We start from the raw sequence: 16,960 nt of genomic DNA on the forward strand, positions 1-16,960 counted from the left end.
TATTCTGAGCGCAGCTGCTTAGGTGCTTTGATTTTGCCATAAGTTGAGCAAATGCGCATGCGTCAAGGCAACGCGGCGCGGCACGGCGCGGCGCTAGTTGCAGTATAGAAGGCTAGGTTTTCGCGCCAACGTTACCTCGTGAACCTAGCGTCGCCAACGTCCGCCGCCGCTGGCTGACGCGAACGCTGCGCTGGACTATAAAGGGCCCCTAAAGGGGTATTCAGACGGGGGAGAAATGCTCGGGGGATAAAGGCGCAGCCTAGTGACGTCAGCTCGCGAGGAGAAGTCTCCACAAATGCCCCCCACTCACACGGACGAGGCGAACGGAGGGGGAGACCAGTGTTACTAGACTACTCTGGTGGCTTGCACCACCCGTTTGACGAGCTGCTGACGACCATGCGGGTGCAGACTGTACACCCGCGGCCGCTCTCTGCAGGAGCAAGTGCAACAATGTGGCCAAACAAGAGCCCGAAATTTCGCCATATCCACCGCCGGGGGATCGTTTGTCCTTTCGGGGAAAAGGTCCCCTTCTCCCTCGAGGAGGCGCGGGGGGATCACACCCACTCGCTAATCCGTGACGTCGCGGTCACGTGATCCGCAATCCCCCCGTCTCCCCCGAGCATTTCTCCCCCGTCTGAATACCCCTTAAGAGTCCGCTCGAGCGTTCCACACACATAGTGCCCCTTCGGTCGACGCACGTATTCTTCTCCCAAGCCTCGCAGGTCAACCTACTTTCTCGTGCCCGTGCGCGAGAGCATGAGTCGCGCTGTCACAAGAAGTGCGAGCAGGCACGAGGCATTTCAGACGCTAACACAGCGGCTCGCTGGGTCTCATGGTGGAGAACTCCTTGGAGCAGCCTCTCTTTCATCCTCGTTCGCTCTGTCGGTTACTCCGACAACAACGGCGACGCCCCTGTACGCAGTAACGGGTGCCTAAGAGCTGCGCTCTAAAGATTCATGACCACCCGTCGCTAGAGCCGATGTTTCGACAAGCGGACTTGTCTTGATCAAGGCTGCAACTGTCTTCAGCTGCGGCTGCAGCCTTGAAGAAGAGGAAGACCGCTTGTCTAGACGTCGGCTCCAGCGAGATCTCGCGTTCACGAATAGGGCAGTGGTTAAGACACTTGTCTTCACAGGCTTGGGTTCAGACCCCAGCACCGGCAAGAAGATCTACTTTGTTTTATACATTTCTTTCTTTGTAGCGGCGATCGTCTTACTTGACGGACAGATCGACATAGTTATCACGTTGGGTCAGCATAGAAATGCTTACACATTTGAAACTCACAAGGCCCCGTATGCATTCGCAAAGGCGTGCGCAGGATTCCTCATTAGGAGAGGTGAAGTCTCATCGCACCGCACCCCCCCCCTACCCCTGTTTGTCAAGTTCGAAAAAAAAAACATGGCTGATCCCTCCGTCATAGGAATCGGTATAACACGAAAGTGAAACGTGTCTCCACAGAAGTAGTGCTTATTGTGTAGTGATATATGAGAGCTTGTACAATGTCTATTCGTGTTTGGCAGCTATAGCAGCGTTTGACGTGGATGCAACCATGTTGACAGCATGTCTCTATCGCGACGACTAACGCCCATGATCATTATTAAACCGTTGTGGTAGCTGACAGTGTGAACATATATTTGGACACAGCGAATCGTGAATCCCGCGTAAGGATGATATCAACAAGCTCGTAATCAACACTGGTACCCGGTATGCGCTTCTTCAAAGCGTCGTCAATTAGGGAGAGAAATGGCACGGTGTGCGCTTTCTAGTAATGGGTAGCCGACGCCTGTGATCATGCATACATAACACACACTGCGCTTCAGCAATACGGGAGGTAGAGGTTAGTAGCCTAAGCCGCAAACGCGTGCGTCCCGCTGGCCCCTGTCTCGCAGGCGTGGCTCTCGCTCCACCAAGTCACGACATTCGTCCGTCGAAATCGCGTCCTTTCTGCAACGCATATTGCAGCAGTTTTGTTAGTCGGTGCTCTCGCAATTGAAGCAGTCGGCCGCGGAGAAATCCCGTTGGTGCACGTGGAAACTGCACTACTCCGATGAGCCGACGCACGCTAACACGAAGCCAAAGGCAAAGAACGTAACTGCGTCAAGGGTGCCTCGGCGACGCCAGCGCGGCCAGTCTACCTCTCTGGTATTGAGACGCTTTAACCATTACCTCCGATATCGCGTGCAATCTCGGAGGAAGCGCTAGTAAGTGTCGATCGTGAAGCATTACTTCTTGTCACACCTCACAGACGGCGGCACCGCCCCGCTCCGCCCGCCGCGAAAGAGAATGTGTGAAAGATATAAGGCGCGTTCGCGCCGTGTCTAGCATCTCCCGAGTTAGCTTACTCGGTATAGCGTCGGGCGCTTGCCGTCGCGGCCGCAACGTCGTGGGTTCGATTCCCAGCGGGGTATCTTTTCCTTGGTTTTTTTCTTTCTCACCCGTTGGCGTCCATATTATCAACGTCATATCCGTGACGGATGTACTTGGTGGACCCCGGCATAAAACAGTTTCGTGTTAAAAAAACAAGCTCCGCAGTGGAGGTGAAATGAAGTTGATGCAGTGACGTGCTTCGCACCGCGGCCTGCCTTCGGTCTCCGGCTTTCCAGGGCATAGATGGGAGATAAACAGTTCCTGGAATGCGACATCAGGGCTCCTCGAGTGCCATTATCGTCAAAAACTTGCATGGCCATAACCTTGCACTGTACACAATGAAGGAACAGGCGCGACTGGATAAAGGTATGGGGAAGACTTGGCGCCCCCCTCAGATTGGGGGAGGGGGAGCGCCTCCCCCTCCCCCGCAGCCCTGGTGCGCACGCCTATGTGGATTCGCCTAAAACGACTCGAAGGCGAAAGCCATCCAGTGTGATTATATTACGGTGCACTTTATATCACGCGATCGCCGTTTCTTTAGTGGAACGAGCACTGATTGACACCCTCGTTTCCCTTCTAAGCACTCCCGGTCAAGCAGTTACTTCCGGTTTTCCGAATATTCCGAACAAGTCTTCTAAAAAAAATAAACAGCGATGGTTCTGTTTCAAGTTCATAGTTACGTTGGATACATATCATATCGTGGCATAAATTTACTTAAGGTAACGGTCAGTTAACAGTCAGGATATTTAACGAAAACGAATTGATTGAGTTCCTTGGAATATGGTGAGCAGCTTTGATCGTCGTGGCACCTGGCGGAGGAGGTCTCAACCACGCGCTCTTTTTCTAAGTGGCCTCTAAGATTAGTGCAGAAGAACGCCGGCGTGCGACTGCAACTACCACACAACGAAGTCAAGTATTATGGTCGTCTCCAATTCTTTTAAATGCGAATGCATTTCTTAGTCGGGCTATGTAAGGCATCCGGCGTTGTCCGCGCGCCTCTCCGCTCTCACTCCCTCTCCCATAGCAACAGCTGCGGGCGCGCGCGCTTATCCTCGCCCCTAGCAACCGGAGCAGGTGGTGCGGGCGGAGTAGCGGAGAGTGAGTGGAGAGGAGGAGCATGCTCTGGCGTCTGACGGCGCTCGCATCGCGGGAGCTCATCGGAGCTCCCGCGCGTGTGGAGAGAGGGTAGGTGCAGTGCTTCGCCGCTCCTTCTCTCGCCGTTCACTCTCTCTCTTCCCTGCGCCACAGCCTCAATGCAGTGCGTTTGAAACGCGTTTGTAGCGTTTGTGCTGCCTTGGCACAGCCTGAAAACAGCGCGTTCTAAACGCGTTAGTGCTGCATTGAAGGCGGTGGCAACATCCCTGAGGTGATTACGAACGCACGTAGGAAGCGTTCGTTGAAAGAGGCGCCCAAAAGGGAGACAGTTGAGCGCGTCGATGTGTCCAGCTTTACGCCATTAAAATTACTGCGCCGTGTACTCTCGGCGCAAGAAATGCATTCGCATTTTTTCACGATTCCCTTCGGGGAGGTGGGGGCACTTTTTTTTGCTATAATTACGCGAACGCCTTAAAAACAAAGTTAACGCGCAACCCGCGCGTTTCCATCTACGATGCTTGTGGGTGGTCTTGTGACTTTGTGTACAATTTCGCGTCGACGTTACCTCGCGTTATTACGAATTATAATCTTGGGCGAACGAGGCTCTGCTTACGAGCCAAACGTTTTTCGACCAATAAAAATGTGTTTGATTAGGATCGCAGTCTTTTGGCCTTCATCAACGTAAATATATTCGCGGTTAAGGTGGCGAGATCATAAAGAAGTTGAAAGAAGCCTTGTTCCACTTCTGCGTCTGAAACGTAACAACCCTACTAAGAGATCCACATGTAATTGGCTCTAACGGCAGGCAGTAGTTCTTGCAGTTTTACCAGTTGCACAACGCTGTGCCATAGCACCATCAGCGGTAGCGAGTATGACGAGAACTCGTCGTCTTATGAATGCGTAAGAATTTGTCAGCCTACCGAACGGGGAAACCTTTCTGTCCGTCCTTCGGCAACGTAACAAGAAGCGCCCTTTACAAAATGGCGCACCTTGCACTAATGGTGCAAGGCTGGTGCAAGGCTGGAGCAAACAGCCGAGGTGGGCGGGCTTCCTTGTTTCCCTTTATTTTCCTCTTTCTTTCGCTTTCAGCCATTCATTCTCTCTGTCTTTCTCTTTATTTTGTCTCTCGCTTCTTTATATTTCGTTCTTTATCTCTATATCTAATCCTTTCAGTGTCTGTCTTTGTTTTTCTGTCTGTCTTGATCTCCGTTCTTTTTTCTTTTTTGATCTGTTTCTATGTCTCTCTGTCTTATTTCTTTGTCTTTCTATATATATATATATATTTCTCTTTCTTACCTTTGTATGTCTTTACTTCTATATTTTTCTTTCTCTCCTTCTGCGCTCGTTATCTTGCCCATCCGAGTTATTGCATCCCATGCCGAAAGAATCAGCACAGCGGGAGAGCGCGTGCCGGGCGCCCGTGTTCGGGGAACGAAGAAGAGGACGAAGAGAGAGCGCGTTGGCATGATGATGATAGCTGTCGCAAACGCAAACCGGGGGTTTGCCGAGCTTAAACAGCTCAGCTGTTTAAATCGTGTATAAACCGAAATAAATTCGTAAGGAAATACGTACATTGGCGGCGGTGGGTTGCAATCAACTGCGAACGTAAAGGTCTAGCAACAACGCGGGAAGCAGCTCTGGCCAAATCTCGAAAACTTCCCGACTCGTGAGACATATAAGACTTTTTTGGCTTAAAACACCGCTCTAAGCTTTTCACTCTTGTTGCCGCCTCCGCGCAGATCTGAGTCGCTCGGAGCTGGTGCGGCTGGCCGCTGCGTCGGCTCCGGCCGCGGCGCTGGCTCGGCGGCCCGTGCAGCGCGAGCTCATCCGGCGCCACAGCATCGGATTCCTGGAGCCCGTGGCGCCGTCGTCCGAGTCCGAGGACGGCGGCGGGTCGTGCGCCACCTCCACGGCGTGCAGCACGCGCCGCGGAAGCTGCGCCCCCCCGCCACAGCAGCACCCGCGCAGGCACTCCAGCATCAGCTCGAGGGACGAGGACGAGACACGCGACCTGTTTCTGCCTTTCGTCCCGGCGCCGGCAGCCGCGTCGCCCGGATCGCTCAGGTAACGGATAGGATGGGATAGGGTAGGACAGGCCAGGACAGCAAAGTATATCATAGGACAAGTTAGGTTAGGTTAGGTTAGTATAGGATAGGGTGAGATATGATAGGGTAGGGTAAAATGGGATATGGTAGCGTTAGATAAGATAGGACGGGCCAGGAGAGGAAAGGATAGGTAAGAACAGGTTAGGTAAGGTTAGGTTACGATATAGTGAGATATGATAGGGTAGGATAAAAGGAGATAAAAGGGGATTAGATAAGAGAGGACAGGTCAGGAGAGGAAATCATATAATAGGACAGGTTAAGATAGGATAGGGTGGGATATGATTGGGTAGGATAAAATTGGATATGGTAGTATAGGATAGGACAGGCCAAGAGAGGAAAAGATATGATAGGACAGGTTAGGTTGGGTTAGGATAGAGTGTGATATAGGGTAGGATAAAATGGGATATGTTTACATAGTATAAGATGGGACAGGCCAGGAGAGGAAAGGATATAATAGGACAGGTTAGAGTAGGTTAGGATATGATAGGGTGCGATATGATAGGATAGGACTATATAGTATAGCATAGGTTTGAATAGGATGGGGTAGTTTATGATATGGTATAACGAGATCGAACTGGATAGAATGGGATTGGATAGGGCAGGACATGATATGAGCTGTCGGCACATAATAAGAAAGGATATGTTAGAATAGGATAGAAAGCAAGGATACGATAGGACATGGTAGGATAGGAAAGGATACAATATGATACGATACATTGGCATAGCCAGGGAGGGGGGAATTGAACTCTCGCCCCCCCGAAAATTTTCACTTTCGCATGTGTATATTAAACACACACATATACACGCACGTACAAACACACAGAAAGGGTGGTGTAAAACCCCCCCACCCCCCGCTCCGTGAAAGATATTTCTGGCTATGCTCCTCATACGAAAGGATAGAATATAATTGGATACGACACCATAAGATAGAATATGATATTACATGGTGGGAAAGGACAGGATACAGTAGTGAAGGATTGGTTGGCTTAAGATATATGATATCGAAATTTATGATAGGATAGTATAATAATAGGCTATTTTACGATATGACAGGACAGAATACTAGAGGAAAGAGCACTGTGCTCCAACGAGAAAAATTGCTTCAGGGGGCCATCAGCCTTGGGGAAAACACGTTAAGGGACTGAACGCTCTTGTTTTAATGTGCTATGACAGAAGCGGCAACAATGTTCACCAACAATTGAAGAATTCCTACTTGGAGATTTTTCTCTTTTTTTTGTAGAAGCAACGGGAGCGTTGCAAAGAAGATTGTAAAAAATTAAAGTTGAACGCTCTAAGCAGAAGAAAATTGGCTGGCGGAGATTCTGATGGTTGTACGGCTGTACTTTAAACCGGAAAGTGTTTCCTCCCAACAGCATTCCTGCGAAGCATGGTCCTTTGCACTCAGTGTGTTAGGAATGCCTAGCAGACATGCGTGGGCAGGCATCGGTTTCGTGCGCGCCCCTTTGCCGAAGCAACTGGAGTCGGTGCACCTACGTTGGCAGAACAACGACTCTTTTCTCTCCAGTCGCTTGCCTATCCCTATAGATAACTGGAAGACGGAGACATATTCTTGTGGCCAGACGATGCTAGGCCCCTATAGCGTATTCTTGCAACTGCGTTCCTGTAAAGCGTACTTCTTTGCATATATGCTATTAGGGTGGCAAAGCAAACTTGCGTGGGTAGGTATGTTCTCACGCGTGCGCCTTCGCTTGATAACGGCAGTCGACGAAATGCTATTAAGAGTCCGATGACTATATGCTCCGCAGTTGTTAGCGCATCCCGATAAATAACTGTAAGACGGTCACTCACCTTTCTGGTTGCCAGGTAATGCTCGGCGCCAGTAACGTATTCCTGCAACTAACTTGCTATAACGCGTGCTTTTTTGCAACGAAAACTTGCGTGGGCATGTGTTTTTTCACGCGTGCGCCTTCGCCTAGGCAACGGAAGTCGGTGAAATATTGTTGAGAGACCGAAGACTATATGCTTCGCAGTTTCTGCATATTCCGATCGGTATCGGGAGGACGAAGACAGCGCGCTTGTATATTGTCGGGCAGTAATTGACACCAATAGCGTATTCTTGACGTTACGTTCCTGTAAAGAGTGCTTTTCTGCATGCGATCTCCTTCCGAAGTGCAGCGAACATGCGCGGACAAGTATCTAGGTCGCAGACGCACCTTTCTCGCTGTGTGCTTAAATCTGTGCGTTTAGTTCTAGGACAGTGGATTACATGACGAAAGCAACGCATAAGAGAACTTATGCAAAACTGCTTTAAAAAACTCACAGGGTTTCTTACACGTTCGCCTAAGACGACTCGAAGGCGAAAGCCATATTTATCTTCTTTTTCCTCTCACTCGATGTATTGATACTCCGCCGCCCCCTTCCGAAAGCTTTGTGCACCTCACCTGGTTTTGCACTGCCTCACTAATAAGCCCACCTTTGACCAAACGACGATGTCATGTGATGACGTCATCATGTGACGTCACGTTACGTGAAGTCATGACTTCATGAGGGCGTCTCAAATCTTGGCGAATTGTTATGTCCCGAGGACGTCATCACGTGATGGTGATTTTTTGCATCACTCGACGCCGCCGACGGGGAGTTTTTCGCGCTTGATGGGGCATCCAAGGCTTTCGCCTTAAAAGTTGTTGCATTCGTTCCATTACTGCTAGTCATGCAATTAATCAGCATAGTGACAGATGTTCACACGTTCAAACTGATGCAGTGCACGTCACGCTGTTTGTCGCCTCTGCGCCGAAAGTTTTCCTTGTCCGCAACCAACCTTTTTCTTTCTCTCTTTTTAGACGACGTCGGGGGTCGCTGCCAGCTGACGTGCCCCTGCCGCTCATGGTGTGCACTGCGGAGAAGCCGCAGCAGCAAGGCAGTCGAAGGGTGGTCTCGAGAACCGGAGGTGCCAGCGATGCGTTGGACACCACGAGGAGGCGTGGTTCGACAGGCGAGATACTGAGCGCCCTCATCGGTCCCTACGGCGCACTGCACGCATTGCAGGTGATAAAATGGTCTCTGTTACGTCATTTACTAGGAGAGTGTTCGTTAGCGCGATCTTGGATGCCGTATCACTCTGTGTTGGCACATTCCTTATGCAAAGCTGAGCAACGTGAGATAAGGAGTCAACAAGATGGCAGTTTGCAGCCTTTTTTTGACACTTGCAGGCATTTTATAAGAAAAAAAAGGAGTCACAGGGTCCTTTATGCATTCTTCTAAGATTAAGATGACTCGAAGGAGAAAGCAGTCATCATTTTCTTCTCATTTGATTGCATTGATTTCCCCGCTCCCGAAAGCTTTCTGCACCTAGCGTCGTTTTGCACTGCCGGCGGGATCGGATGCTTCGCAAGCTTCCTGTATCTCACGTGCGTCCGGGATCGGCCTACTTTCGACCACGCGACGATGTCATGTGAGGACGTCTCGTTATGTGAGGTCACTATGACGGCATGATGACATCATAGTCGTCTTAACATATTTGCTCATATCATCTTTGCGCATACTATATTTACTCTTATGATCTCTCTGTCTTGGTGACACGTCCCATCTGTTATTGTGTTAAGATTTCGGATATAACTCCCGAACTCCTGTTCTTGAGGATTGAATATAACCTTAGTCGTGCATCGCGTTTGAATACACCTAAAGAACCTTACACTGCATTAAAACACATTCAGTCATTTCCCTGGCTTACACAACAAGATTCCGCCACTACGCTACACATGTCCGAATAACTGTTTCCTCGCTCAGAACCTTCCTCGGCGTGGCTCGGGCGGTGGTCTGGAACTGCTGAGTGGCCTGTGGCGTTCGCGCACCTTGCTTGGCTCGGACTGGTCGCCCAGCGGCGCGCCGCCTCAGCCGGTGTCGGTGGCCGGTCGCTTCAAGCTTCAGCGGCAGGCCTGCTCCCTCGAGTCGACCAGCGTCCAGTCGACGTGCTCGTCGGCCGCTGGCAGCGTGTTCAGCAGCCAACGCAGGGGCTCCTTCCCGCAGGAGTTCTCCCTCTTCTCTTTTAGTTCGGGTGGGTTGAGACGTGCTCTGCATGCCTTTCCTGTCGTATCACTCGAGGTGTTATGGTCTACACTCCTTACGACTCAATGAGTTATTTTCTTCACCTATGAAAAAGACTCAGGGGTTTTCTCATATAACAGCAGCTGCCGTATGAATCGAGGAGTTGGGTTATAAACTTATAAAAAAAAGCTGATAGGATTTCTTATATAACAGCTGTGTAGTCAGCTGAGCCATATCACTCAAGGAGTTATGTTATGCACCTATGAAAAACACAAAACGTTTTATCATACAACAGCTGAGTAGACAGCTGATCCTTATGGCTCAAGGAGTTATGGGCTTATGAAAAATCTAAAAGGTTTTCTCACGTAGCAGCTCAGTAGACAGCTGATCCTTATAACTTGAGGAGTTGTTTTATACTCTTATAAAAATTGAAGGGTTTGCTGAAGGGTTTATAACAACAGCTATATAGTCAGTTGAGCCATATGACTTGAGGAGTTATGCACTTATGGAAAAGCTGATGAATTTTCTCATATAACAGCAGCTGAGTAATCAACTGAGCCATATGACTCGAGGAGTTATGCTAGGGACTTATGAAAAAGCTGATAGATTTTCTCATATAAGAACAGCTGAGCTATGTGACTCAAGGAGTCATGTTATAAACTTATGAAAAAGCTGATGGGTTTTGCTATATAACAACAGCTTAGTAGTCGGCTGACCAAGACACAAGAATGTTGTAAAACTCTGAGGGCTCTTTTCGTACAACAACAGCTGACATACTACTCTCCTGACACACTGGTGACATGTGTAATGCACCAACTGCTGCTCTTCAATCGTTGTTTCAAGCGTCCATTGACAAATTTACGCTGCATGGTCCAAATGCTATGCTTCTTGATGAGGCTCCCAGCTTAAATGTTTTGAGACAACTCAAGTGCGATGTGGATTTGAATCTGGTTTTGCGGCAGCACTGCCTCCGGTGAAGGTTTGTTGAAGGGCAGAGGAGCTTCACCTCATTAAAAACTGGCATTTCCATTAGCCACGTAGGCTTCCTACAGTACTAGCGGTCTGCTTTCATAATAAAGATGCGGGTTTCTTTCGACGTGGTTTCAGTGCTGTAGAAAACATTGCCTTGAAACGTTTTGTTGAAGAGCAGTGCAGCCTTAAAGCATTACAGTTAGTATTTCTAATTATTGGTGTGGTGTTGTGACTTGCATTTTGCTTATCAGTGTCTGGCTTCCTGCTGATGTTTGCACTGGCTACATTCGCTCTGTTTTCTACGCATTGCAAACTGCAAGTGATTATTCTCGTTGGTTAGCATTCCATTTTTTTTAACCAACCGTTACTCTATGTGGTTCATCTGTCATTGCATACAGCTCGTGAGTGTTAAGTTAATATCTGCTTGCTTTCAAGCCATACAGCAGTTAGGTGCTTCTTTCCATGTAGGGTAGTAACCCACTTTTGCATCCATTTGACACCCTGCCATCCCTTTGCCATCAGGGTTAATATTTGTGCATACGCACAACGAAATTACATCAACATTTCTAACCATACATGTGCTGTCTTTTCTTTCGTGGCTAAAACAGGAGAGCTCTACTGCTGCGACGATGGTGGCGGGGGTGACTAAGGCCACGCCGCACCAATCCTTGCAGGAGGAAGGAAAGAACAGCCAAGCTAATTCATGTGGCAAAAACAACCTTCATGCCCGCACCTTTTACAAACGAGTCATCCGCATCACGTAGGAACACGAAACAAAAAAAAACAATATACATATATATACATATATACACATGAGCAGCAACACACTGCCGAACAATGAAAAAAACACATCCGAAAGAGCGCCACATCCCTGGCGTGCTGTCACGTGGCAGTACAAAAACTATGCAAGCGCGGGAACAACGCGCGTCGCCGCCACTGCCGCCGCCAAGCCAAGCGACTAGCCAAGTCAAGCGACTAGCCAAGTCTTCTTCGAAGACGCGTTCTTGCCACGAGAGGGATTTCACTGCAACCAATCAACCAAGCCCAGTTAATCGTTCTACTACTACTAGTGTGTGATGCTCGGATCGTCGTCAGTGGCAAGCTCGGAACAGTGCGCGGAGTAGCTGCCGCAGTGGACTCGCGACCCGTTCGCGACATCCGGAGTCGCCGCATGCCACGGTCCGACCTCGACTGTGTGTCCTAACCCGTGACGCCGACTACTAACCGTCGGGCGTGCAGTGGTCTGTGTTCTAATTTTCATCGTGTTTTGTTTGTGACGCCATATCAGACAAGAGACTGGATTTCGACTGTCGTAACGTCCCGATCGTTTGTGTTTTTTAACTTCCTTTCGTCTTTCGAGATAGTTCACATCCTCCTTACAGTATGTGTTTTTCTTTCTGGAGTGTGCTTGCACGTCTTCCTTCCTCTTGTATCCAGAGTGTGTGACCAGTTGTGACGTCCAGTTTTAACACGTGTATTGGTGTGTTTGAATAGTGACCTTCAGCACGTGGTGTCGTGTGACCTGATTTAAAAGTTTTTTTTCTTTTTCATTAAGATCAACAGGGTGTGTCAATGTGCTAGATTTGGGGGGGATCGTTACCTGCGCACTTTATTTCAAAATATTTTGTTTTCCGCTTCTTAGAATGAGACGGTTGTTGCGCTCCAGCCGAAATGCTACGATGCGGATTTTTGCGCGGCAAGCGATTCAGCGCGTCTGGCTTTGCCTGCTAGCTTTTCGTTTTACAATGCACATCGTAACTTTTTGAGCATGGGGTCACGTAATTCTAGGAACACAAGTAACAGTTGCACTTATTTTACGCCAGAGGAATAAGCACATCCCACCTTAGTTATTGATCAGTGATGTTTGTTTTTCATTCTCATAATTCATGATTTGTGCAGAGACGAGTACCTGAGCTTCAGCCATCAAATTTAAATCTTCATACTTCTGCATCGCGATAAAAACCTTGTGAGACGAGGTGTTTAGTGGGCTGATCAAATCGAGTGCTTAATCGCACTACGTAAAAGGAAAACACAGAAAAAAAAAACACAAGAGCAAATTTGCAGGGTGTTATGCTAATGTCGTCTATGAGTTTTTCTGTGTTACGGAGGAGCAAGCTACAAATTCTAAAACAGTGCTCCGCATTGATGATTTAGTACGAGGGGTAGTCTGTGGCTACAATTTTTGGCATGCTGAATCTGTAAAAAACTTTCGCTGTAGTATCGCCGATCTATCATCGCCAACACAACTGGTACTATGTTGCATCTCTTCTGGATTCAGATACATTGCATCGAATTTTCCCCGTTTGCTCAAAGTCTAACATGCATGAGTGTTGAAAAGCTCTGCAAAATGGTCCTTGGTCCACTATGTTTCACAATACCATTATTCAAGCTCTTCTTATTTCTTTTTGTGTGTGTTTATGTGTTTTAAGTTTTGTTTCCCATTTCGTGGTTTAATTATTACCTTTTTTGTTCTTTCACCACTGTTCTCATATTGTGTTCACTTCAGTTGGTGCATTCTTACGTTATGATGTGTGTGTCTTTTTGAGTATTCTGGGATGCCCGAAGCAGCTCCTTTATAGAAGGTATGGGTTAACGGGTCACGAAAACTTTGTGCGCAAGTTTTCCTGCAGAATCACCAAGTTTCTTTCGGACTTTTTAAGCTGCCGATGACGTTGATACGACTATCGGTGTCGTTTCAGGTGAAGGAAATCTGCTAACATAAAGGTCACTTCTAGAAGATGCACATATGCCCTCTTACTTCAGGTGAAAAGGCCAATCACACAGATCGTGTATAAAGTGTACCACTACATCACATGCCCCAATTTTGGCCATTGGGCTCACATGAACAACGCTTTCTCTATTCAGGTGAAAAGACCAATCGTGTAGTATGGCCCATTAGGCCAATGACGCGTAAAGTGCCCTGCTAAATGACATGACCGATTTCAGCTCTTTTCGCATGAACAATGTTTTCTGTATTTAGGTGAAAAGGCCAATAATGTGTAAACTGGCCCATTGCGCCAATTTTGCATAAAATGGCCAATGTGGCCAATCATGTGTAAAATGTTATGCTACATCACATGCTCCATTTTTGACTCTTGCGCTCAGATGAACAAGGCTTTCTCTATAAGCTTACAGGCGGTCATCTCTGCATGAAAGATGCAACGCGACCGCCCTGGAAAAGCGGGGTTGTAGGGACAGAGTGGCGGATATAGCAAAGAACTTCTGCAAACTAGAGTTGTCTTAGTGCCATAGACACTGTATCGAAAAATGCAAGTTACTGGGAGCTTATCTCTTGCTGGACCACTTGAGCATGAAGCTTTCCTCATGACCTGTCAAACGTTTTGAGATTTCATTAAATACAAAAACCTACCTCTTTAGAGAATGAGGCGTGTCTGTGTGTCTTCTTTGCTATGCGCTTGCGTCAACATAATATGCGCACTCATTAGCATATCTCACAGAGCTGCGCAAGTGGCAGATATAAAAAAGGTGTCTCAGCTGCACTTATGAAGTATGGTATTTGTGCATTGCCTTTTTTGTTTTAGCAATGCTGCAATCTTGACAAGCATTTTGGACATGTGTTTATAATGGAAATACTCGGATATTGAGAATCCTAGCCAGTATGGAATTGTCTCTTTGCCAAAGGGTGATGTCAAAGTACTACCTTATTTTCATGCATAAAACTGGCGCCAAAAATAAGCAAACTTTAGTGATATGTTGAGACACAACTCTAACTTTGGCAAACTTTTCCTTTAAGAATGGTTTCTTGTACCAAAAAGAAATACTGTCACAAATCCATTCTCTTTTGTAAGTGGGCTTCATCTGATGAATGCATGGACAGTCTAGATTCTATATCTATTTGGCTTGCTAGAATTCTGCTAGAACGTGGTACGACTTAAATTGCGTATAACACTTGCGTGCACTTGTCACACATGACACAAAACTACATTATATCTCATTCCGCGGTGTACAAACAAGGTACAAGTTTAACTTAACTTTTGCTGATTTTCCTTAGCTAAAGCAAGACTTGGATTACTGGATTATTTTCTATATCACTCTGTCTGATTAACACATCACTGCACTCTTCCACAGCTATTTGCACATTCATCCCTCAAGTAAAAAAAGTTATTCATCTTTTAGAAACCAGTGGAGAGATATCACAAGAAATATATACGTAAAATATATTGGTGCTGAAGGACAAATCTGTGTCATAATGTGTCAGTGGTAGTGATTCTAACAATGTAAGACTTCCAGTAAAAAGCTTTTGCAGACTCTGAGTCTTTAGAAATAATTTTTTTATTGACAGTTTAGTACAGATGTAAAACAGAGTGTTGGTCAGACGCTGAACACTAACTTCTACAGGATGGCTGGTGCTTGTATGCTTCACTCAAAAAGTACCACATTCTTATGAGCGTCGGAATGCAGGAATTTTCAGGTGATATGTGCTGTACATTAAAGAACCTCAAGTGGCCAAATTGTCATAGGGTCAACCCACTTCACTGTCTTTGATAGCCGTGGCCTTATCACTGAAAGTTGATCTCGGGCAATCAGAATGAAGCCAAATATTCTGAAACCTATGGGGTCAATGTGTTTGCTAGAATCATCAATTTGTCTAGCACACCATCATAGGATGGCTGCACTGCGCTTTTTACTGCAGTTGCTGCTTCTTCCATCTCTTCTCTTCATGCATGCTTAGCTTATGTTGTAATTTTTCATCTTCTGCTTTATTTTGCACCTTTGGTTGCTGTTTGTCTTTTCTATGTTCTTTAGGTGCAACACAGTTCACTAAAGCTGAAGCAGATCCACTCACGGTTGATCTACGGATCAAAATTAAAAGCAAACGTCGGAGTTCAGTGTTCAAAATGGGTTAACTGTCTATCAAACGATTAATGTCGGCGTCCTGCTCCAGTCTCAATCTGAGAGCTCCTCTCGCTGTGGATAAAATGATTAAGATACATTGAAATTGAAATAGCGGTACCAGTATTATCGATACATTGCTTGCGATGTCAACTTAAAAAAATAATTTCTCGTCTAAGTTTTTTGGATTACAAATTACCTTCTTAGGCAAAGGATATTCAAATAGAGCACGAAGTGGTTGCCTACCAATTTAAGCTCATTTGCTGATTGGGTAATTTGCCTATTGTGTTTAGAGACTTCTTGAATATATTGGCAGGGATGCGACAAAACTTAGCCATTCAATATTTCCGTACAACTGCTCAGAAGCTCACTTTTACCGTACCTGTGGGATAACTGCAGTGCTAGTTGTACTGTTGTACGAGATTCTTTAGTCATATTTACTGGATTTCTAGTAGCATTTACGTTTTAACACTGTTTCCTAAAACGTAAATTTGGACTAATTGGTCTTACCTGGCAGGTGAGCTGTACCGCATTGAACAACAAGAGAGTAAATGCAAACTCTGCTCCGCACGTTTTTTCTGCATTACTCCCCTGTCTCTTGCGCTACCTGTGGTTCCACTATTTGCTCATACTGTTCGCGCTTAAATCTTCGCACATTTTGCATGCACTGCCGCTTCATGTCGTGCATCTAGCCGCCACTTGGACCGAAGCAGTTCATTTTTGTTTACTAGCTGGAACATACCACCTCTGCTGTACTTTCAAAAGCACCTGCACATAAATGATTTCTCCGTGAGAAATGAGCTGAAGTTCACAAAACCTGCTTTGGGTACGAAAAACAGACCCTAGTACCACTCGTTCATGCATACTTACTTTTCGTTATATTGAGCTTTTGCAGCGGTAGTATTTTCATGTGTTGTCTTTCGAATTGTTCCAAATTTGCTCAAGGCTGACCTGGCTTTCTGAGTGTTAGCTGCTTACCGCGGAAGCAAAATTGTACTAGGTTTTGGCGAATCTGGGAAACCGGAACACGTAAAGGAAAATGTTATAGCAAGAATTGAGGATGTGGGATTTGGTGTTAGTCACTGGTTTAGGATCTTGAAATAGAACGTAGTAACAATGTGAAATGAGCCACTCATTGCACTGCGTGTTCGCGTACATAAGAGCACATGTTCAGGTGCCTCTACACATGTAAGATACTCACGGATTGAAACACAAAATTGTAGGGTAAATTGATGCATGTACTTTCATTTCCAGCATCTACGTTTCGTGTCATACTGGTGTAATTTTGATTCGAACATTTGCATCACAGTCAACATTACCTTTACTGGCCATGTTTGCAGCGACATGGTGCGGATATCACGAGAAATTGCTCATAGCAGTTGTTATACTAGCAAAAAAGAAACGATGTCGCGCTTCAGTATGGGAGTTTTGTGCATCACTGTTACACACTGCAGTTAACAATTTCCAGGATGTCCTAATTATTCAGCACTGATATGTCATCACATGCATATGTTAGTTTTTGCTAAATCTCAGCTGAAAGGAATCAAGACGAACATTGATTT

At 46.7% G+C, this 16,960-nt stretch overlaps 1 protein-coding gene across 1 annotated transcript in view; it reads left to right on the plus strand.

The window, feature by feature from the left end:
* LOC119407327 (uncharacterized) overlaps positions 1 to 13,926 on the plus strand; it is a 132,740-nt gene extending 118,814 nt beyond the window's left edge. The window contains exons 17-20 of the mRNA XM_037674242.2: positions 5,202 to 5,526; positions 8,369 to 8,573; positions 9,315 to 9,582; positions 11,153 to 13,926. Of these exons, the coding sequence (XP_037530170.1) occupies positions 5,202 to 5,526; positions 8,369 to 8,573; positions 9,315 to 9,582; positions 11,153 to 11,193 (839 nt within the window). The 3' untranslated portion in view covers positions 11,194 to 13,926. The remainder of the gene's footprint in view (positions 1 to 5,201; positions 5,527 to 8,368; positions 8,574 to 9,314; positions 9,583 to 11,152) is intronic.
* Positions 13,927 to 16,960: the final 3,034 nt, after the last annotated feature.

Source organism: Rhipicephalus sanguineus, chromosome 10, assembly GCF_013339695.2.
Source record: "Rhipicephalus sanguineus isolate Rsan-2018 chromosome 10, BIME_Rsan_1.4, whole genome shotgun sequence".
Lineage (NCBI taxonomy): Eukaryota > Metazoa > Arthropoda > Arachnida > Ixodida > Ixodidae > Rhipicephalus > Rhipicephalus sanguineus.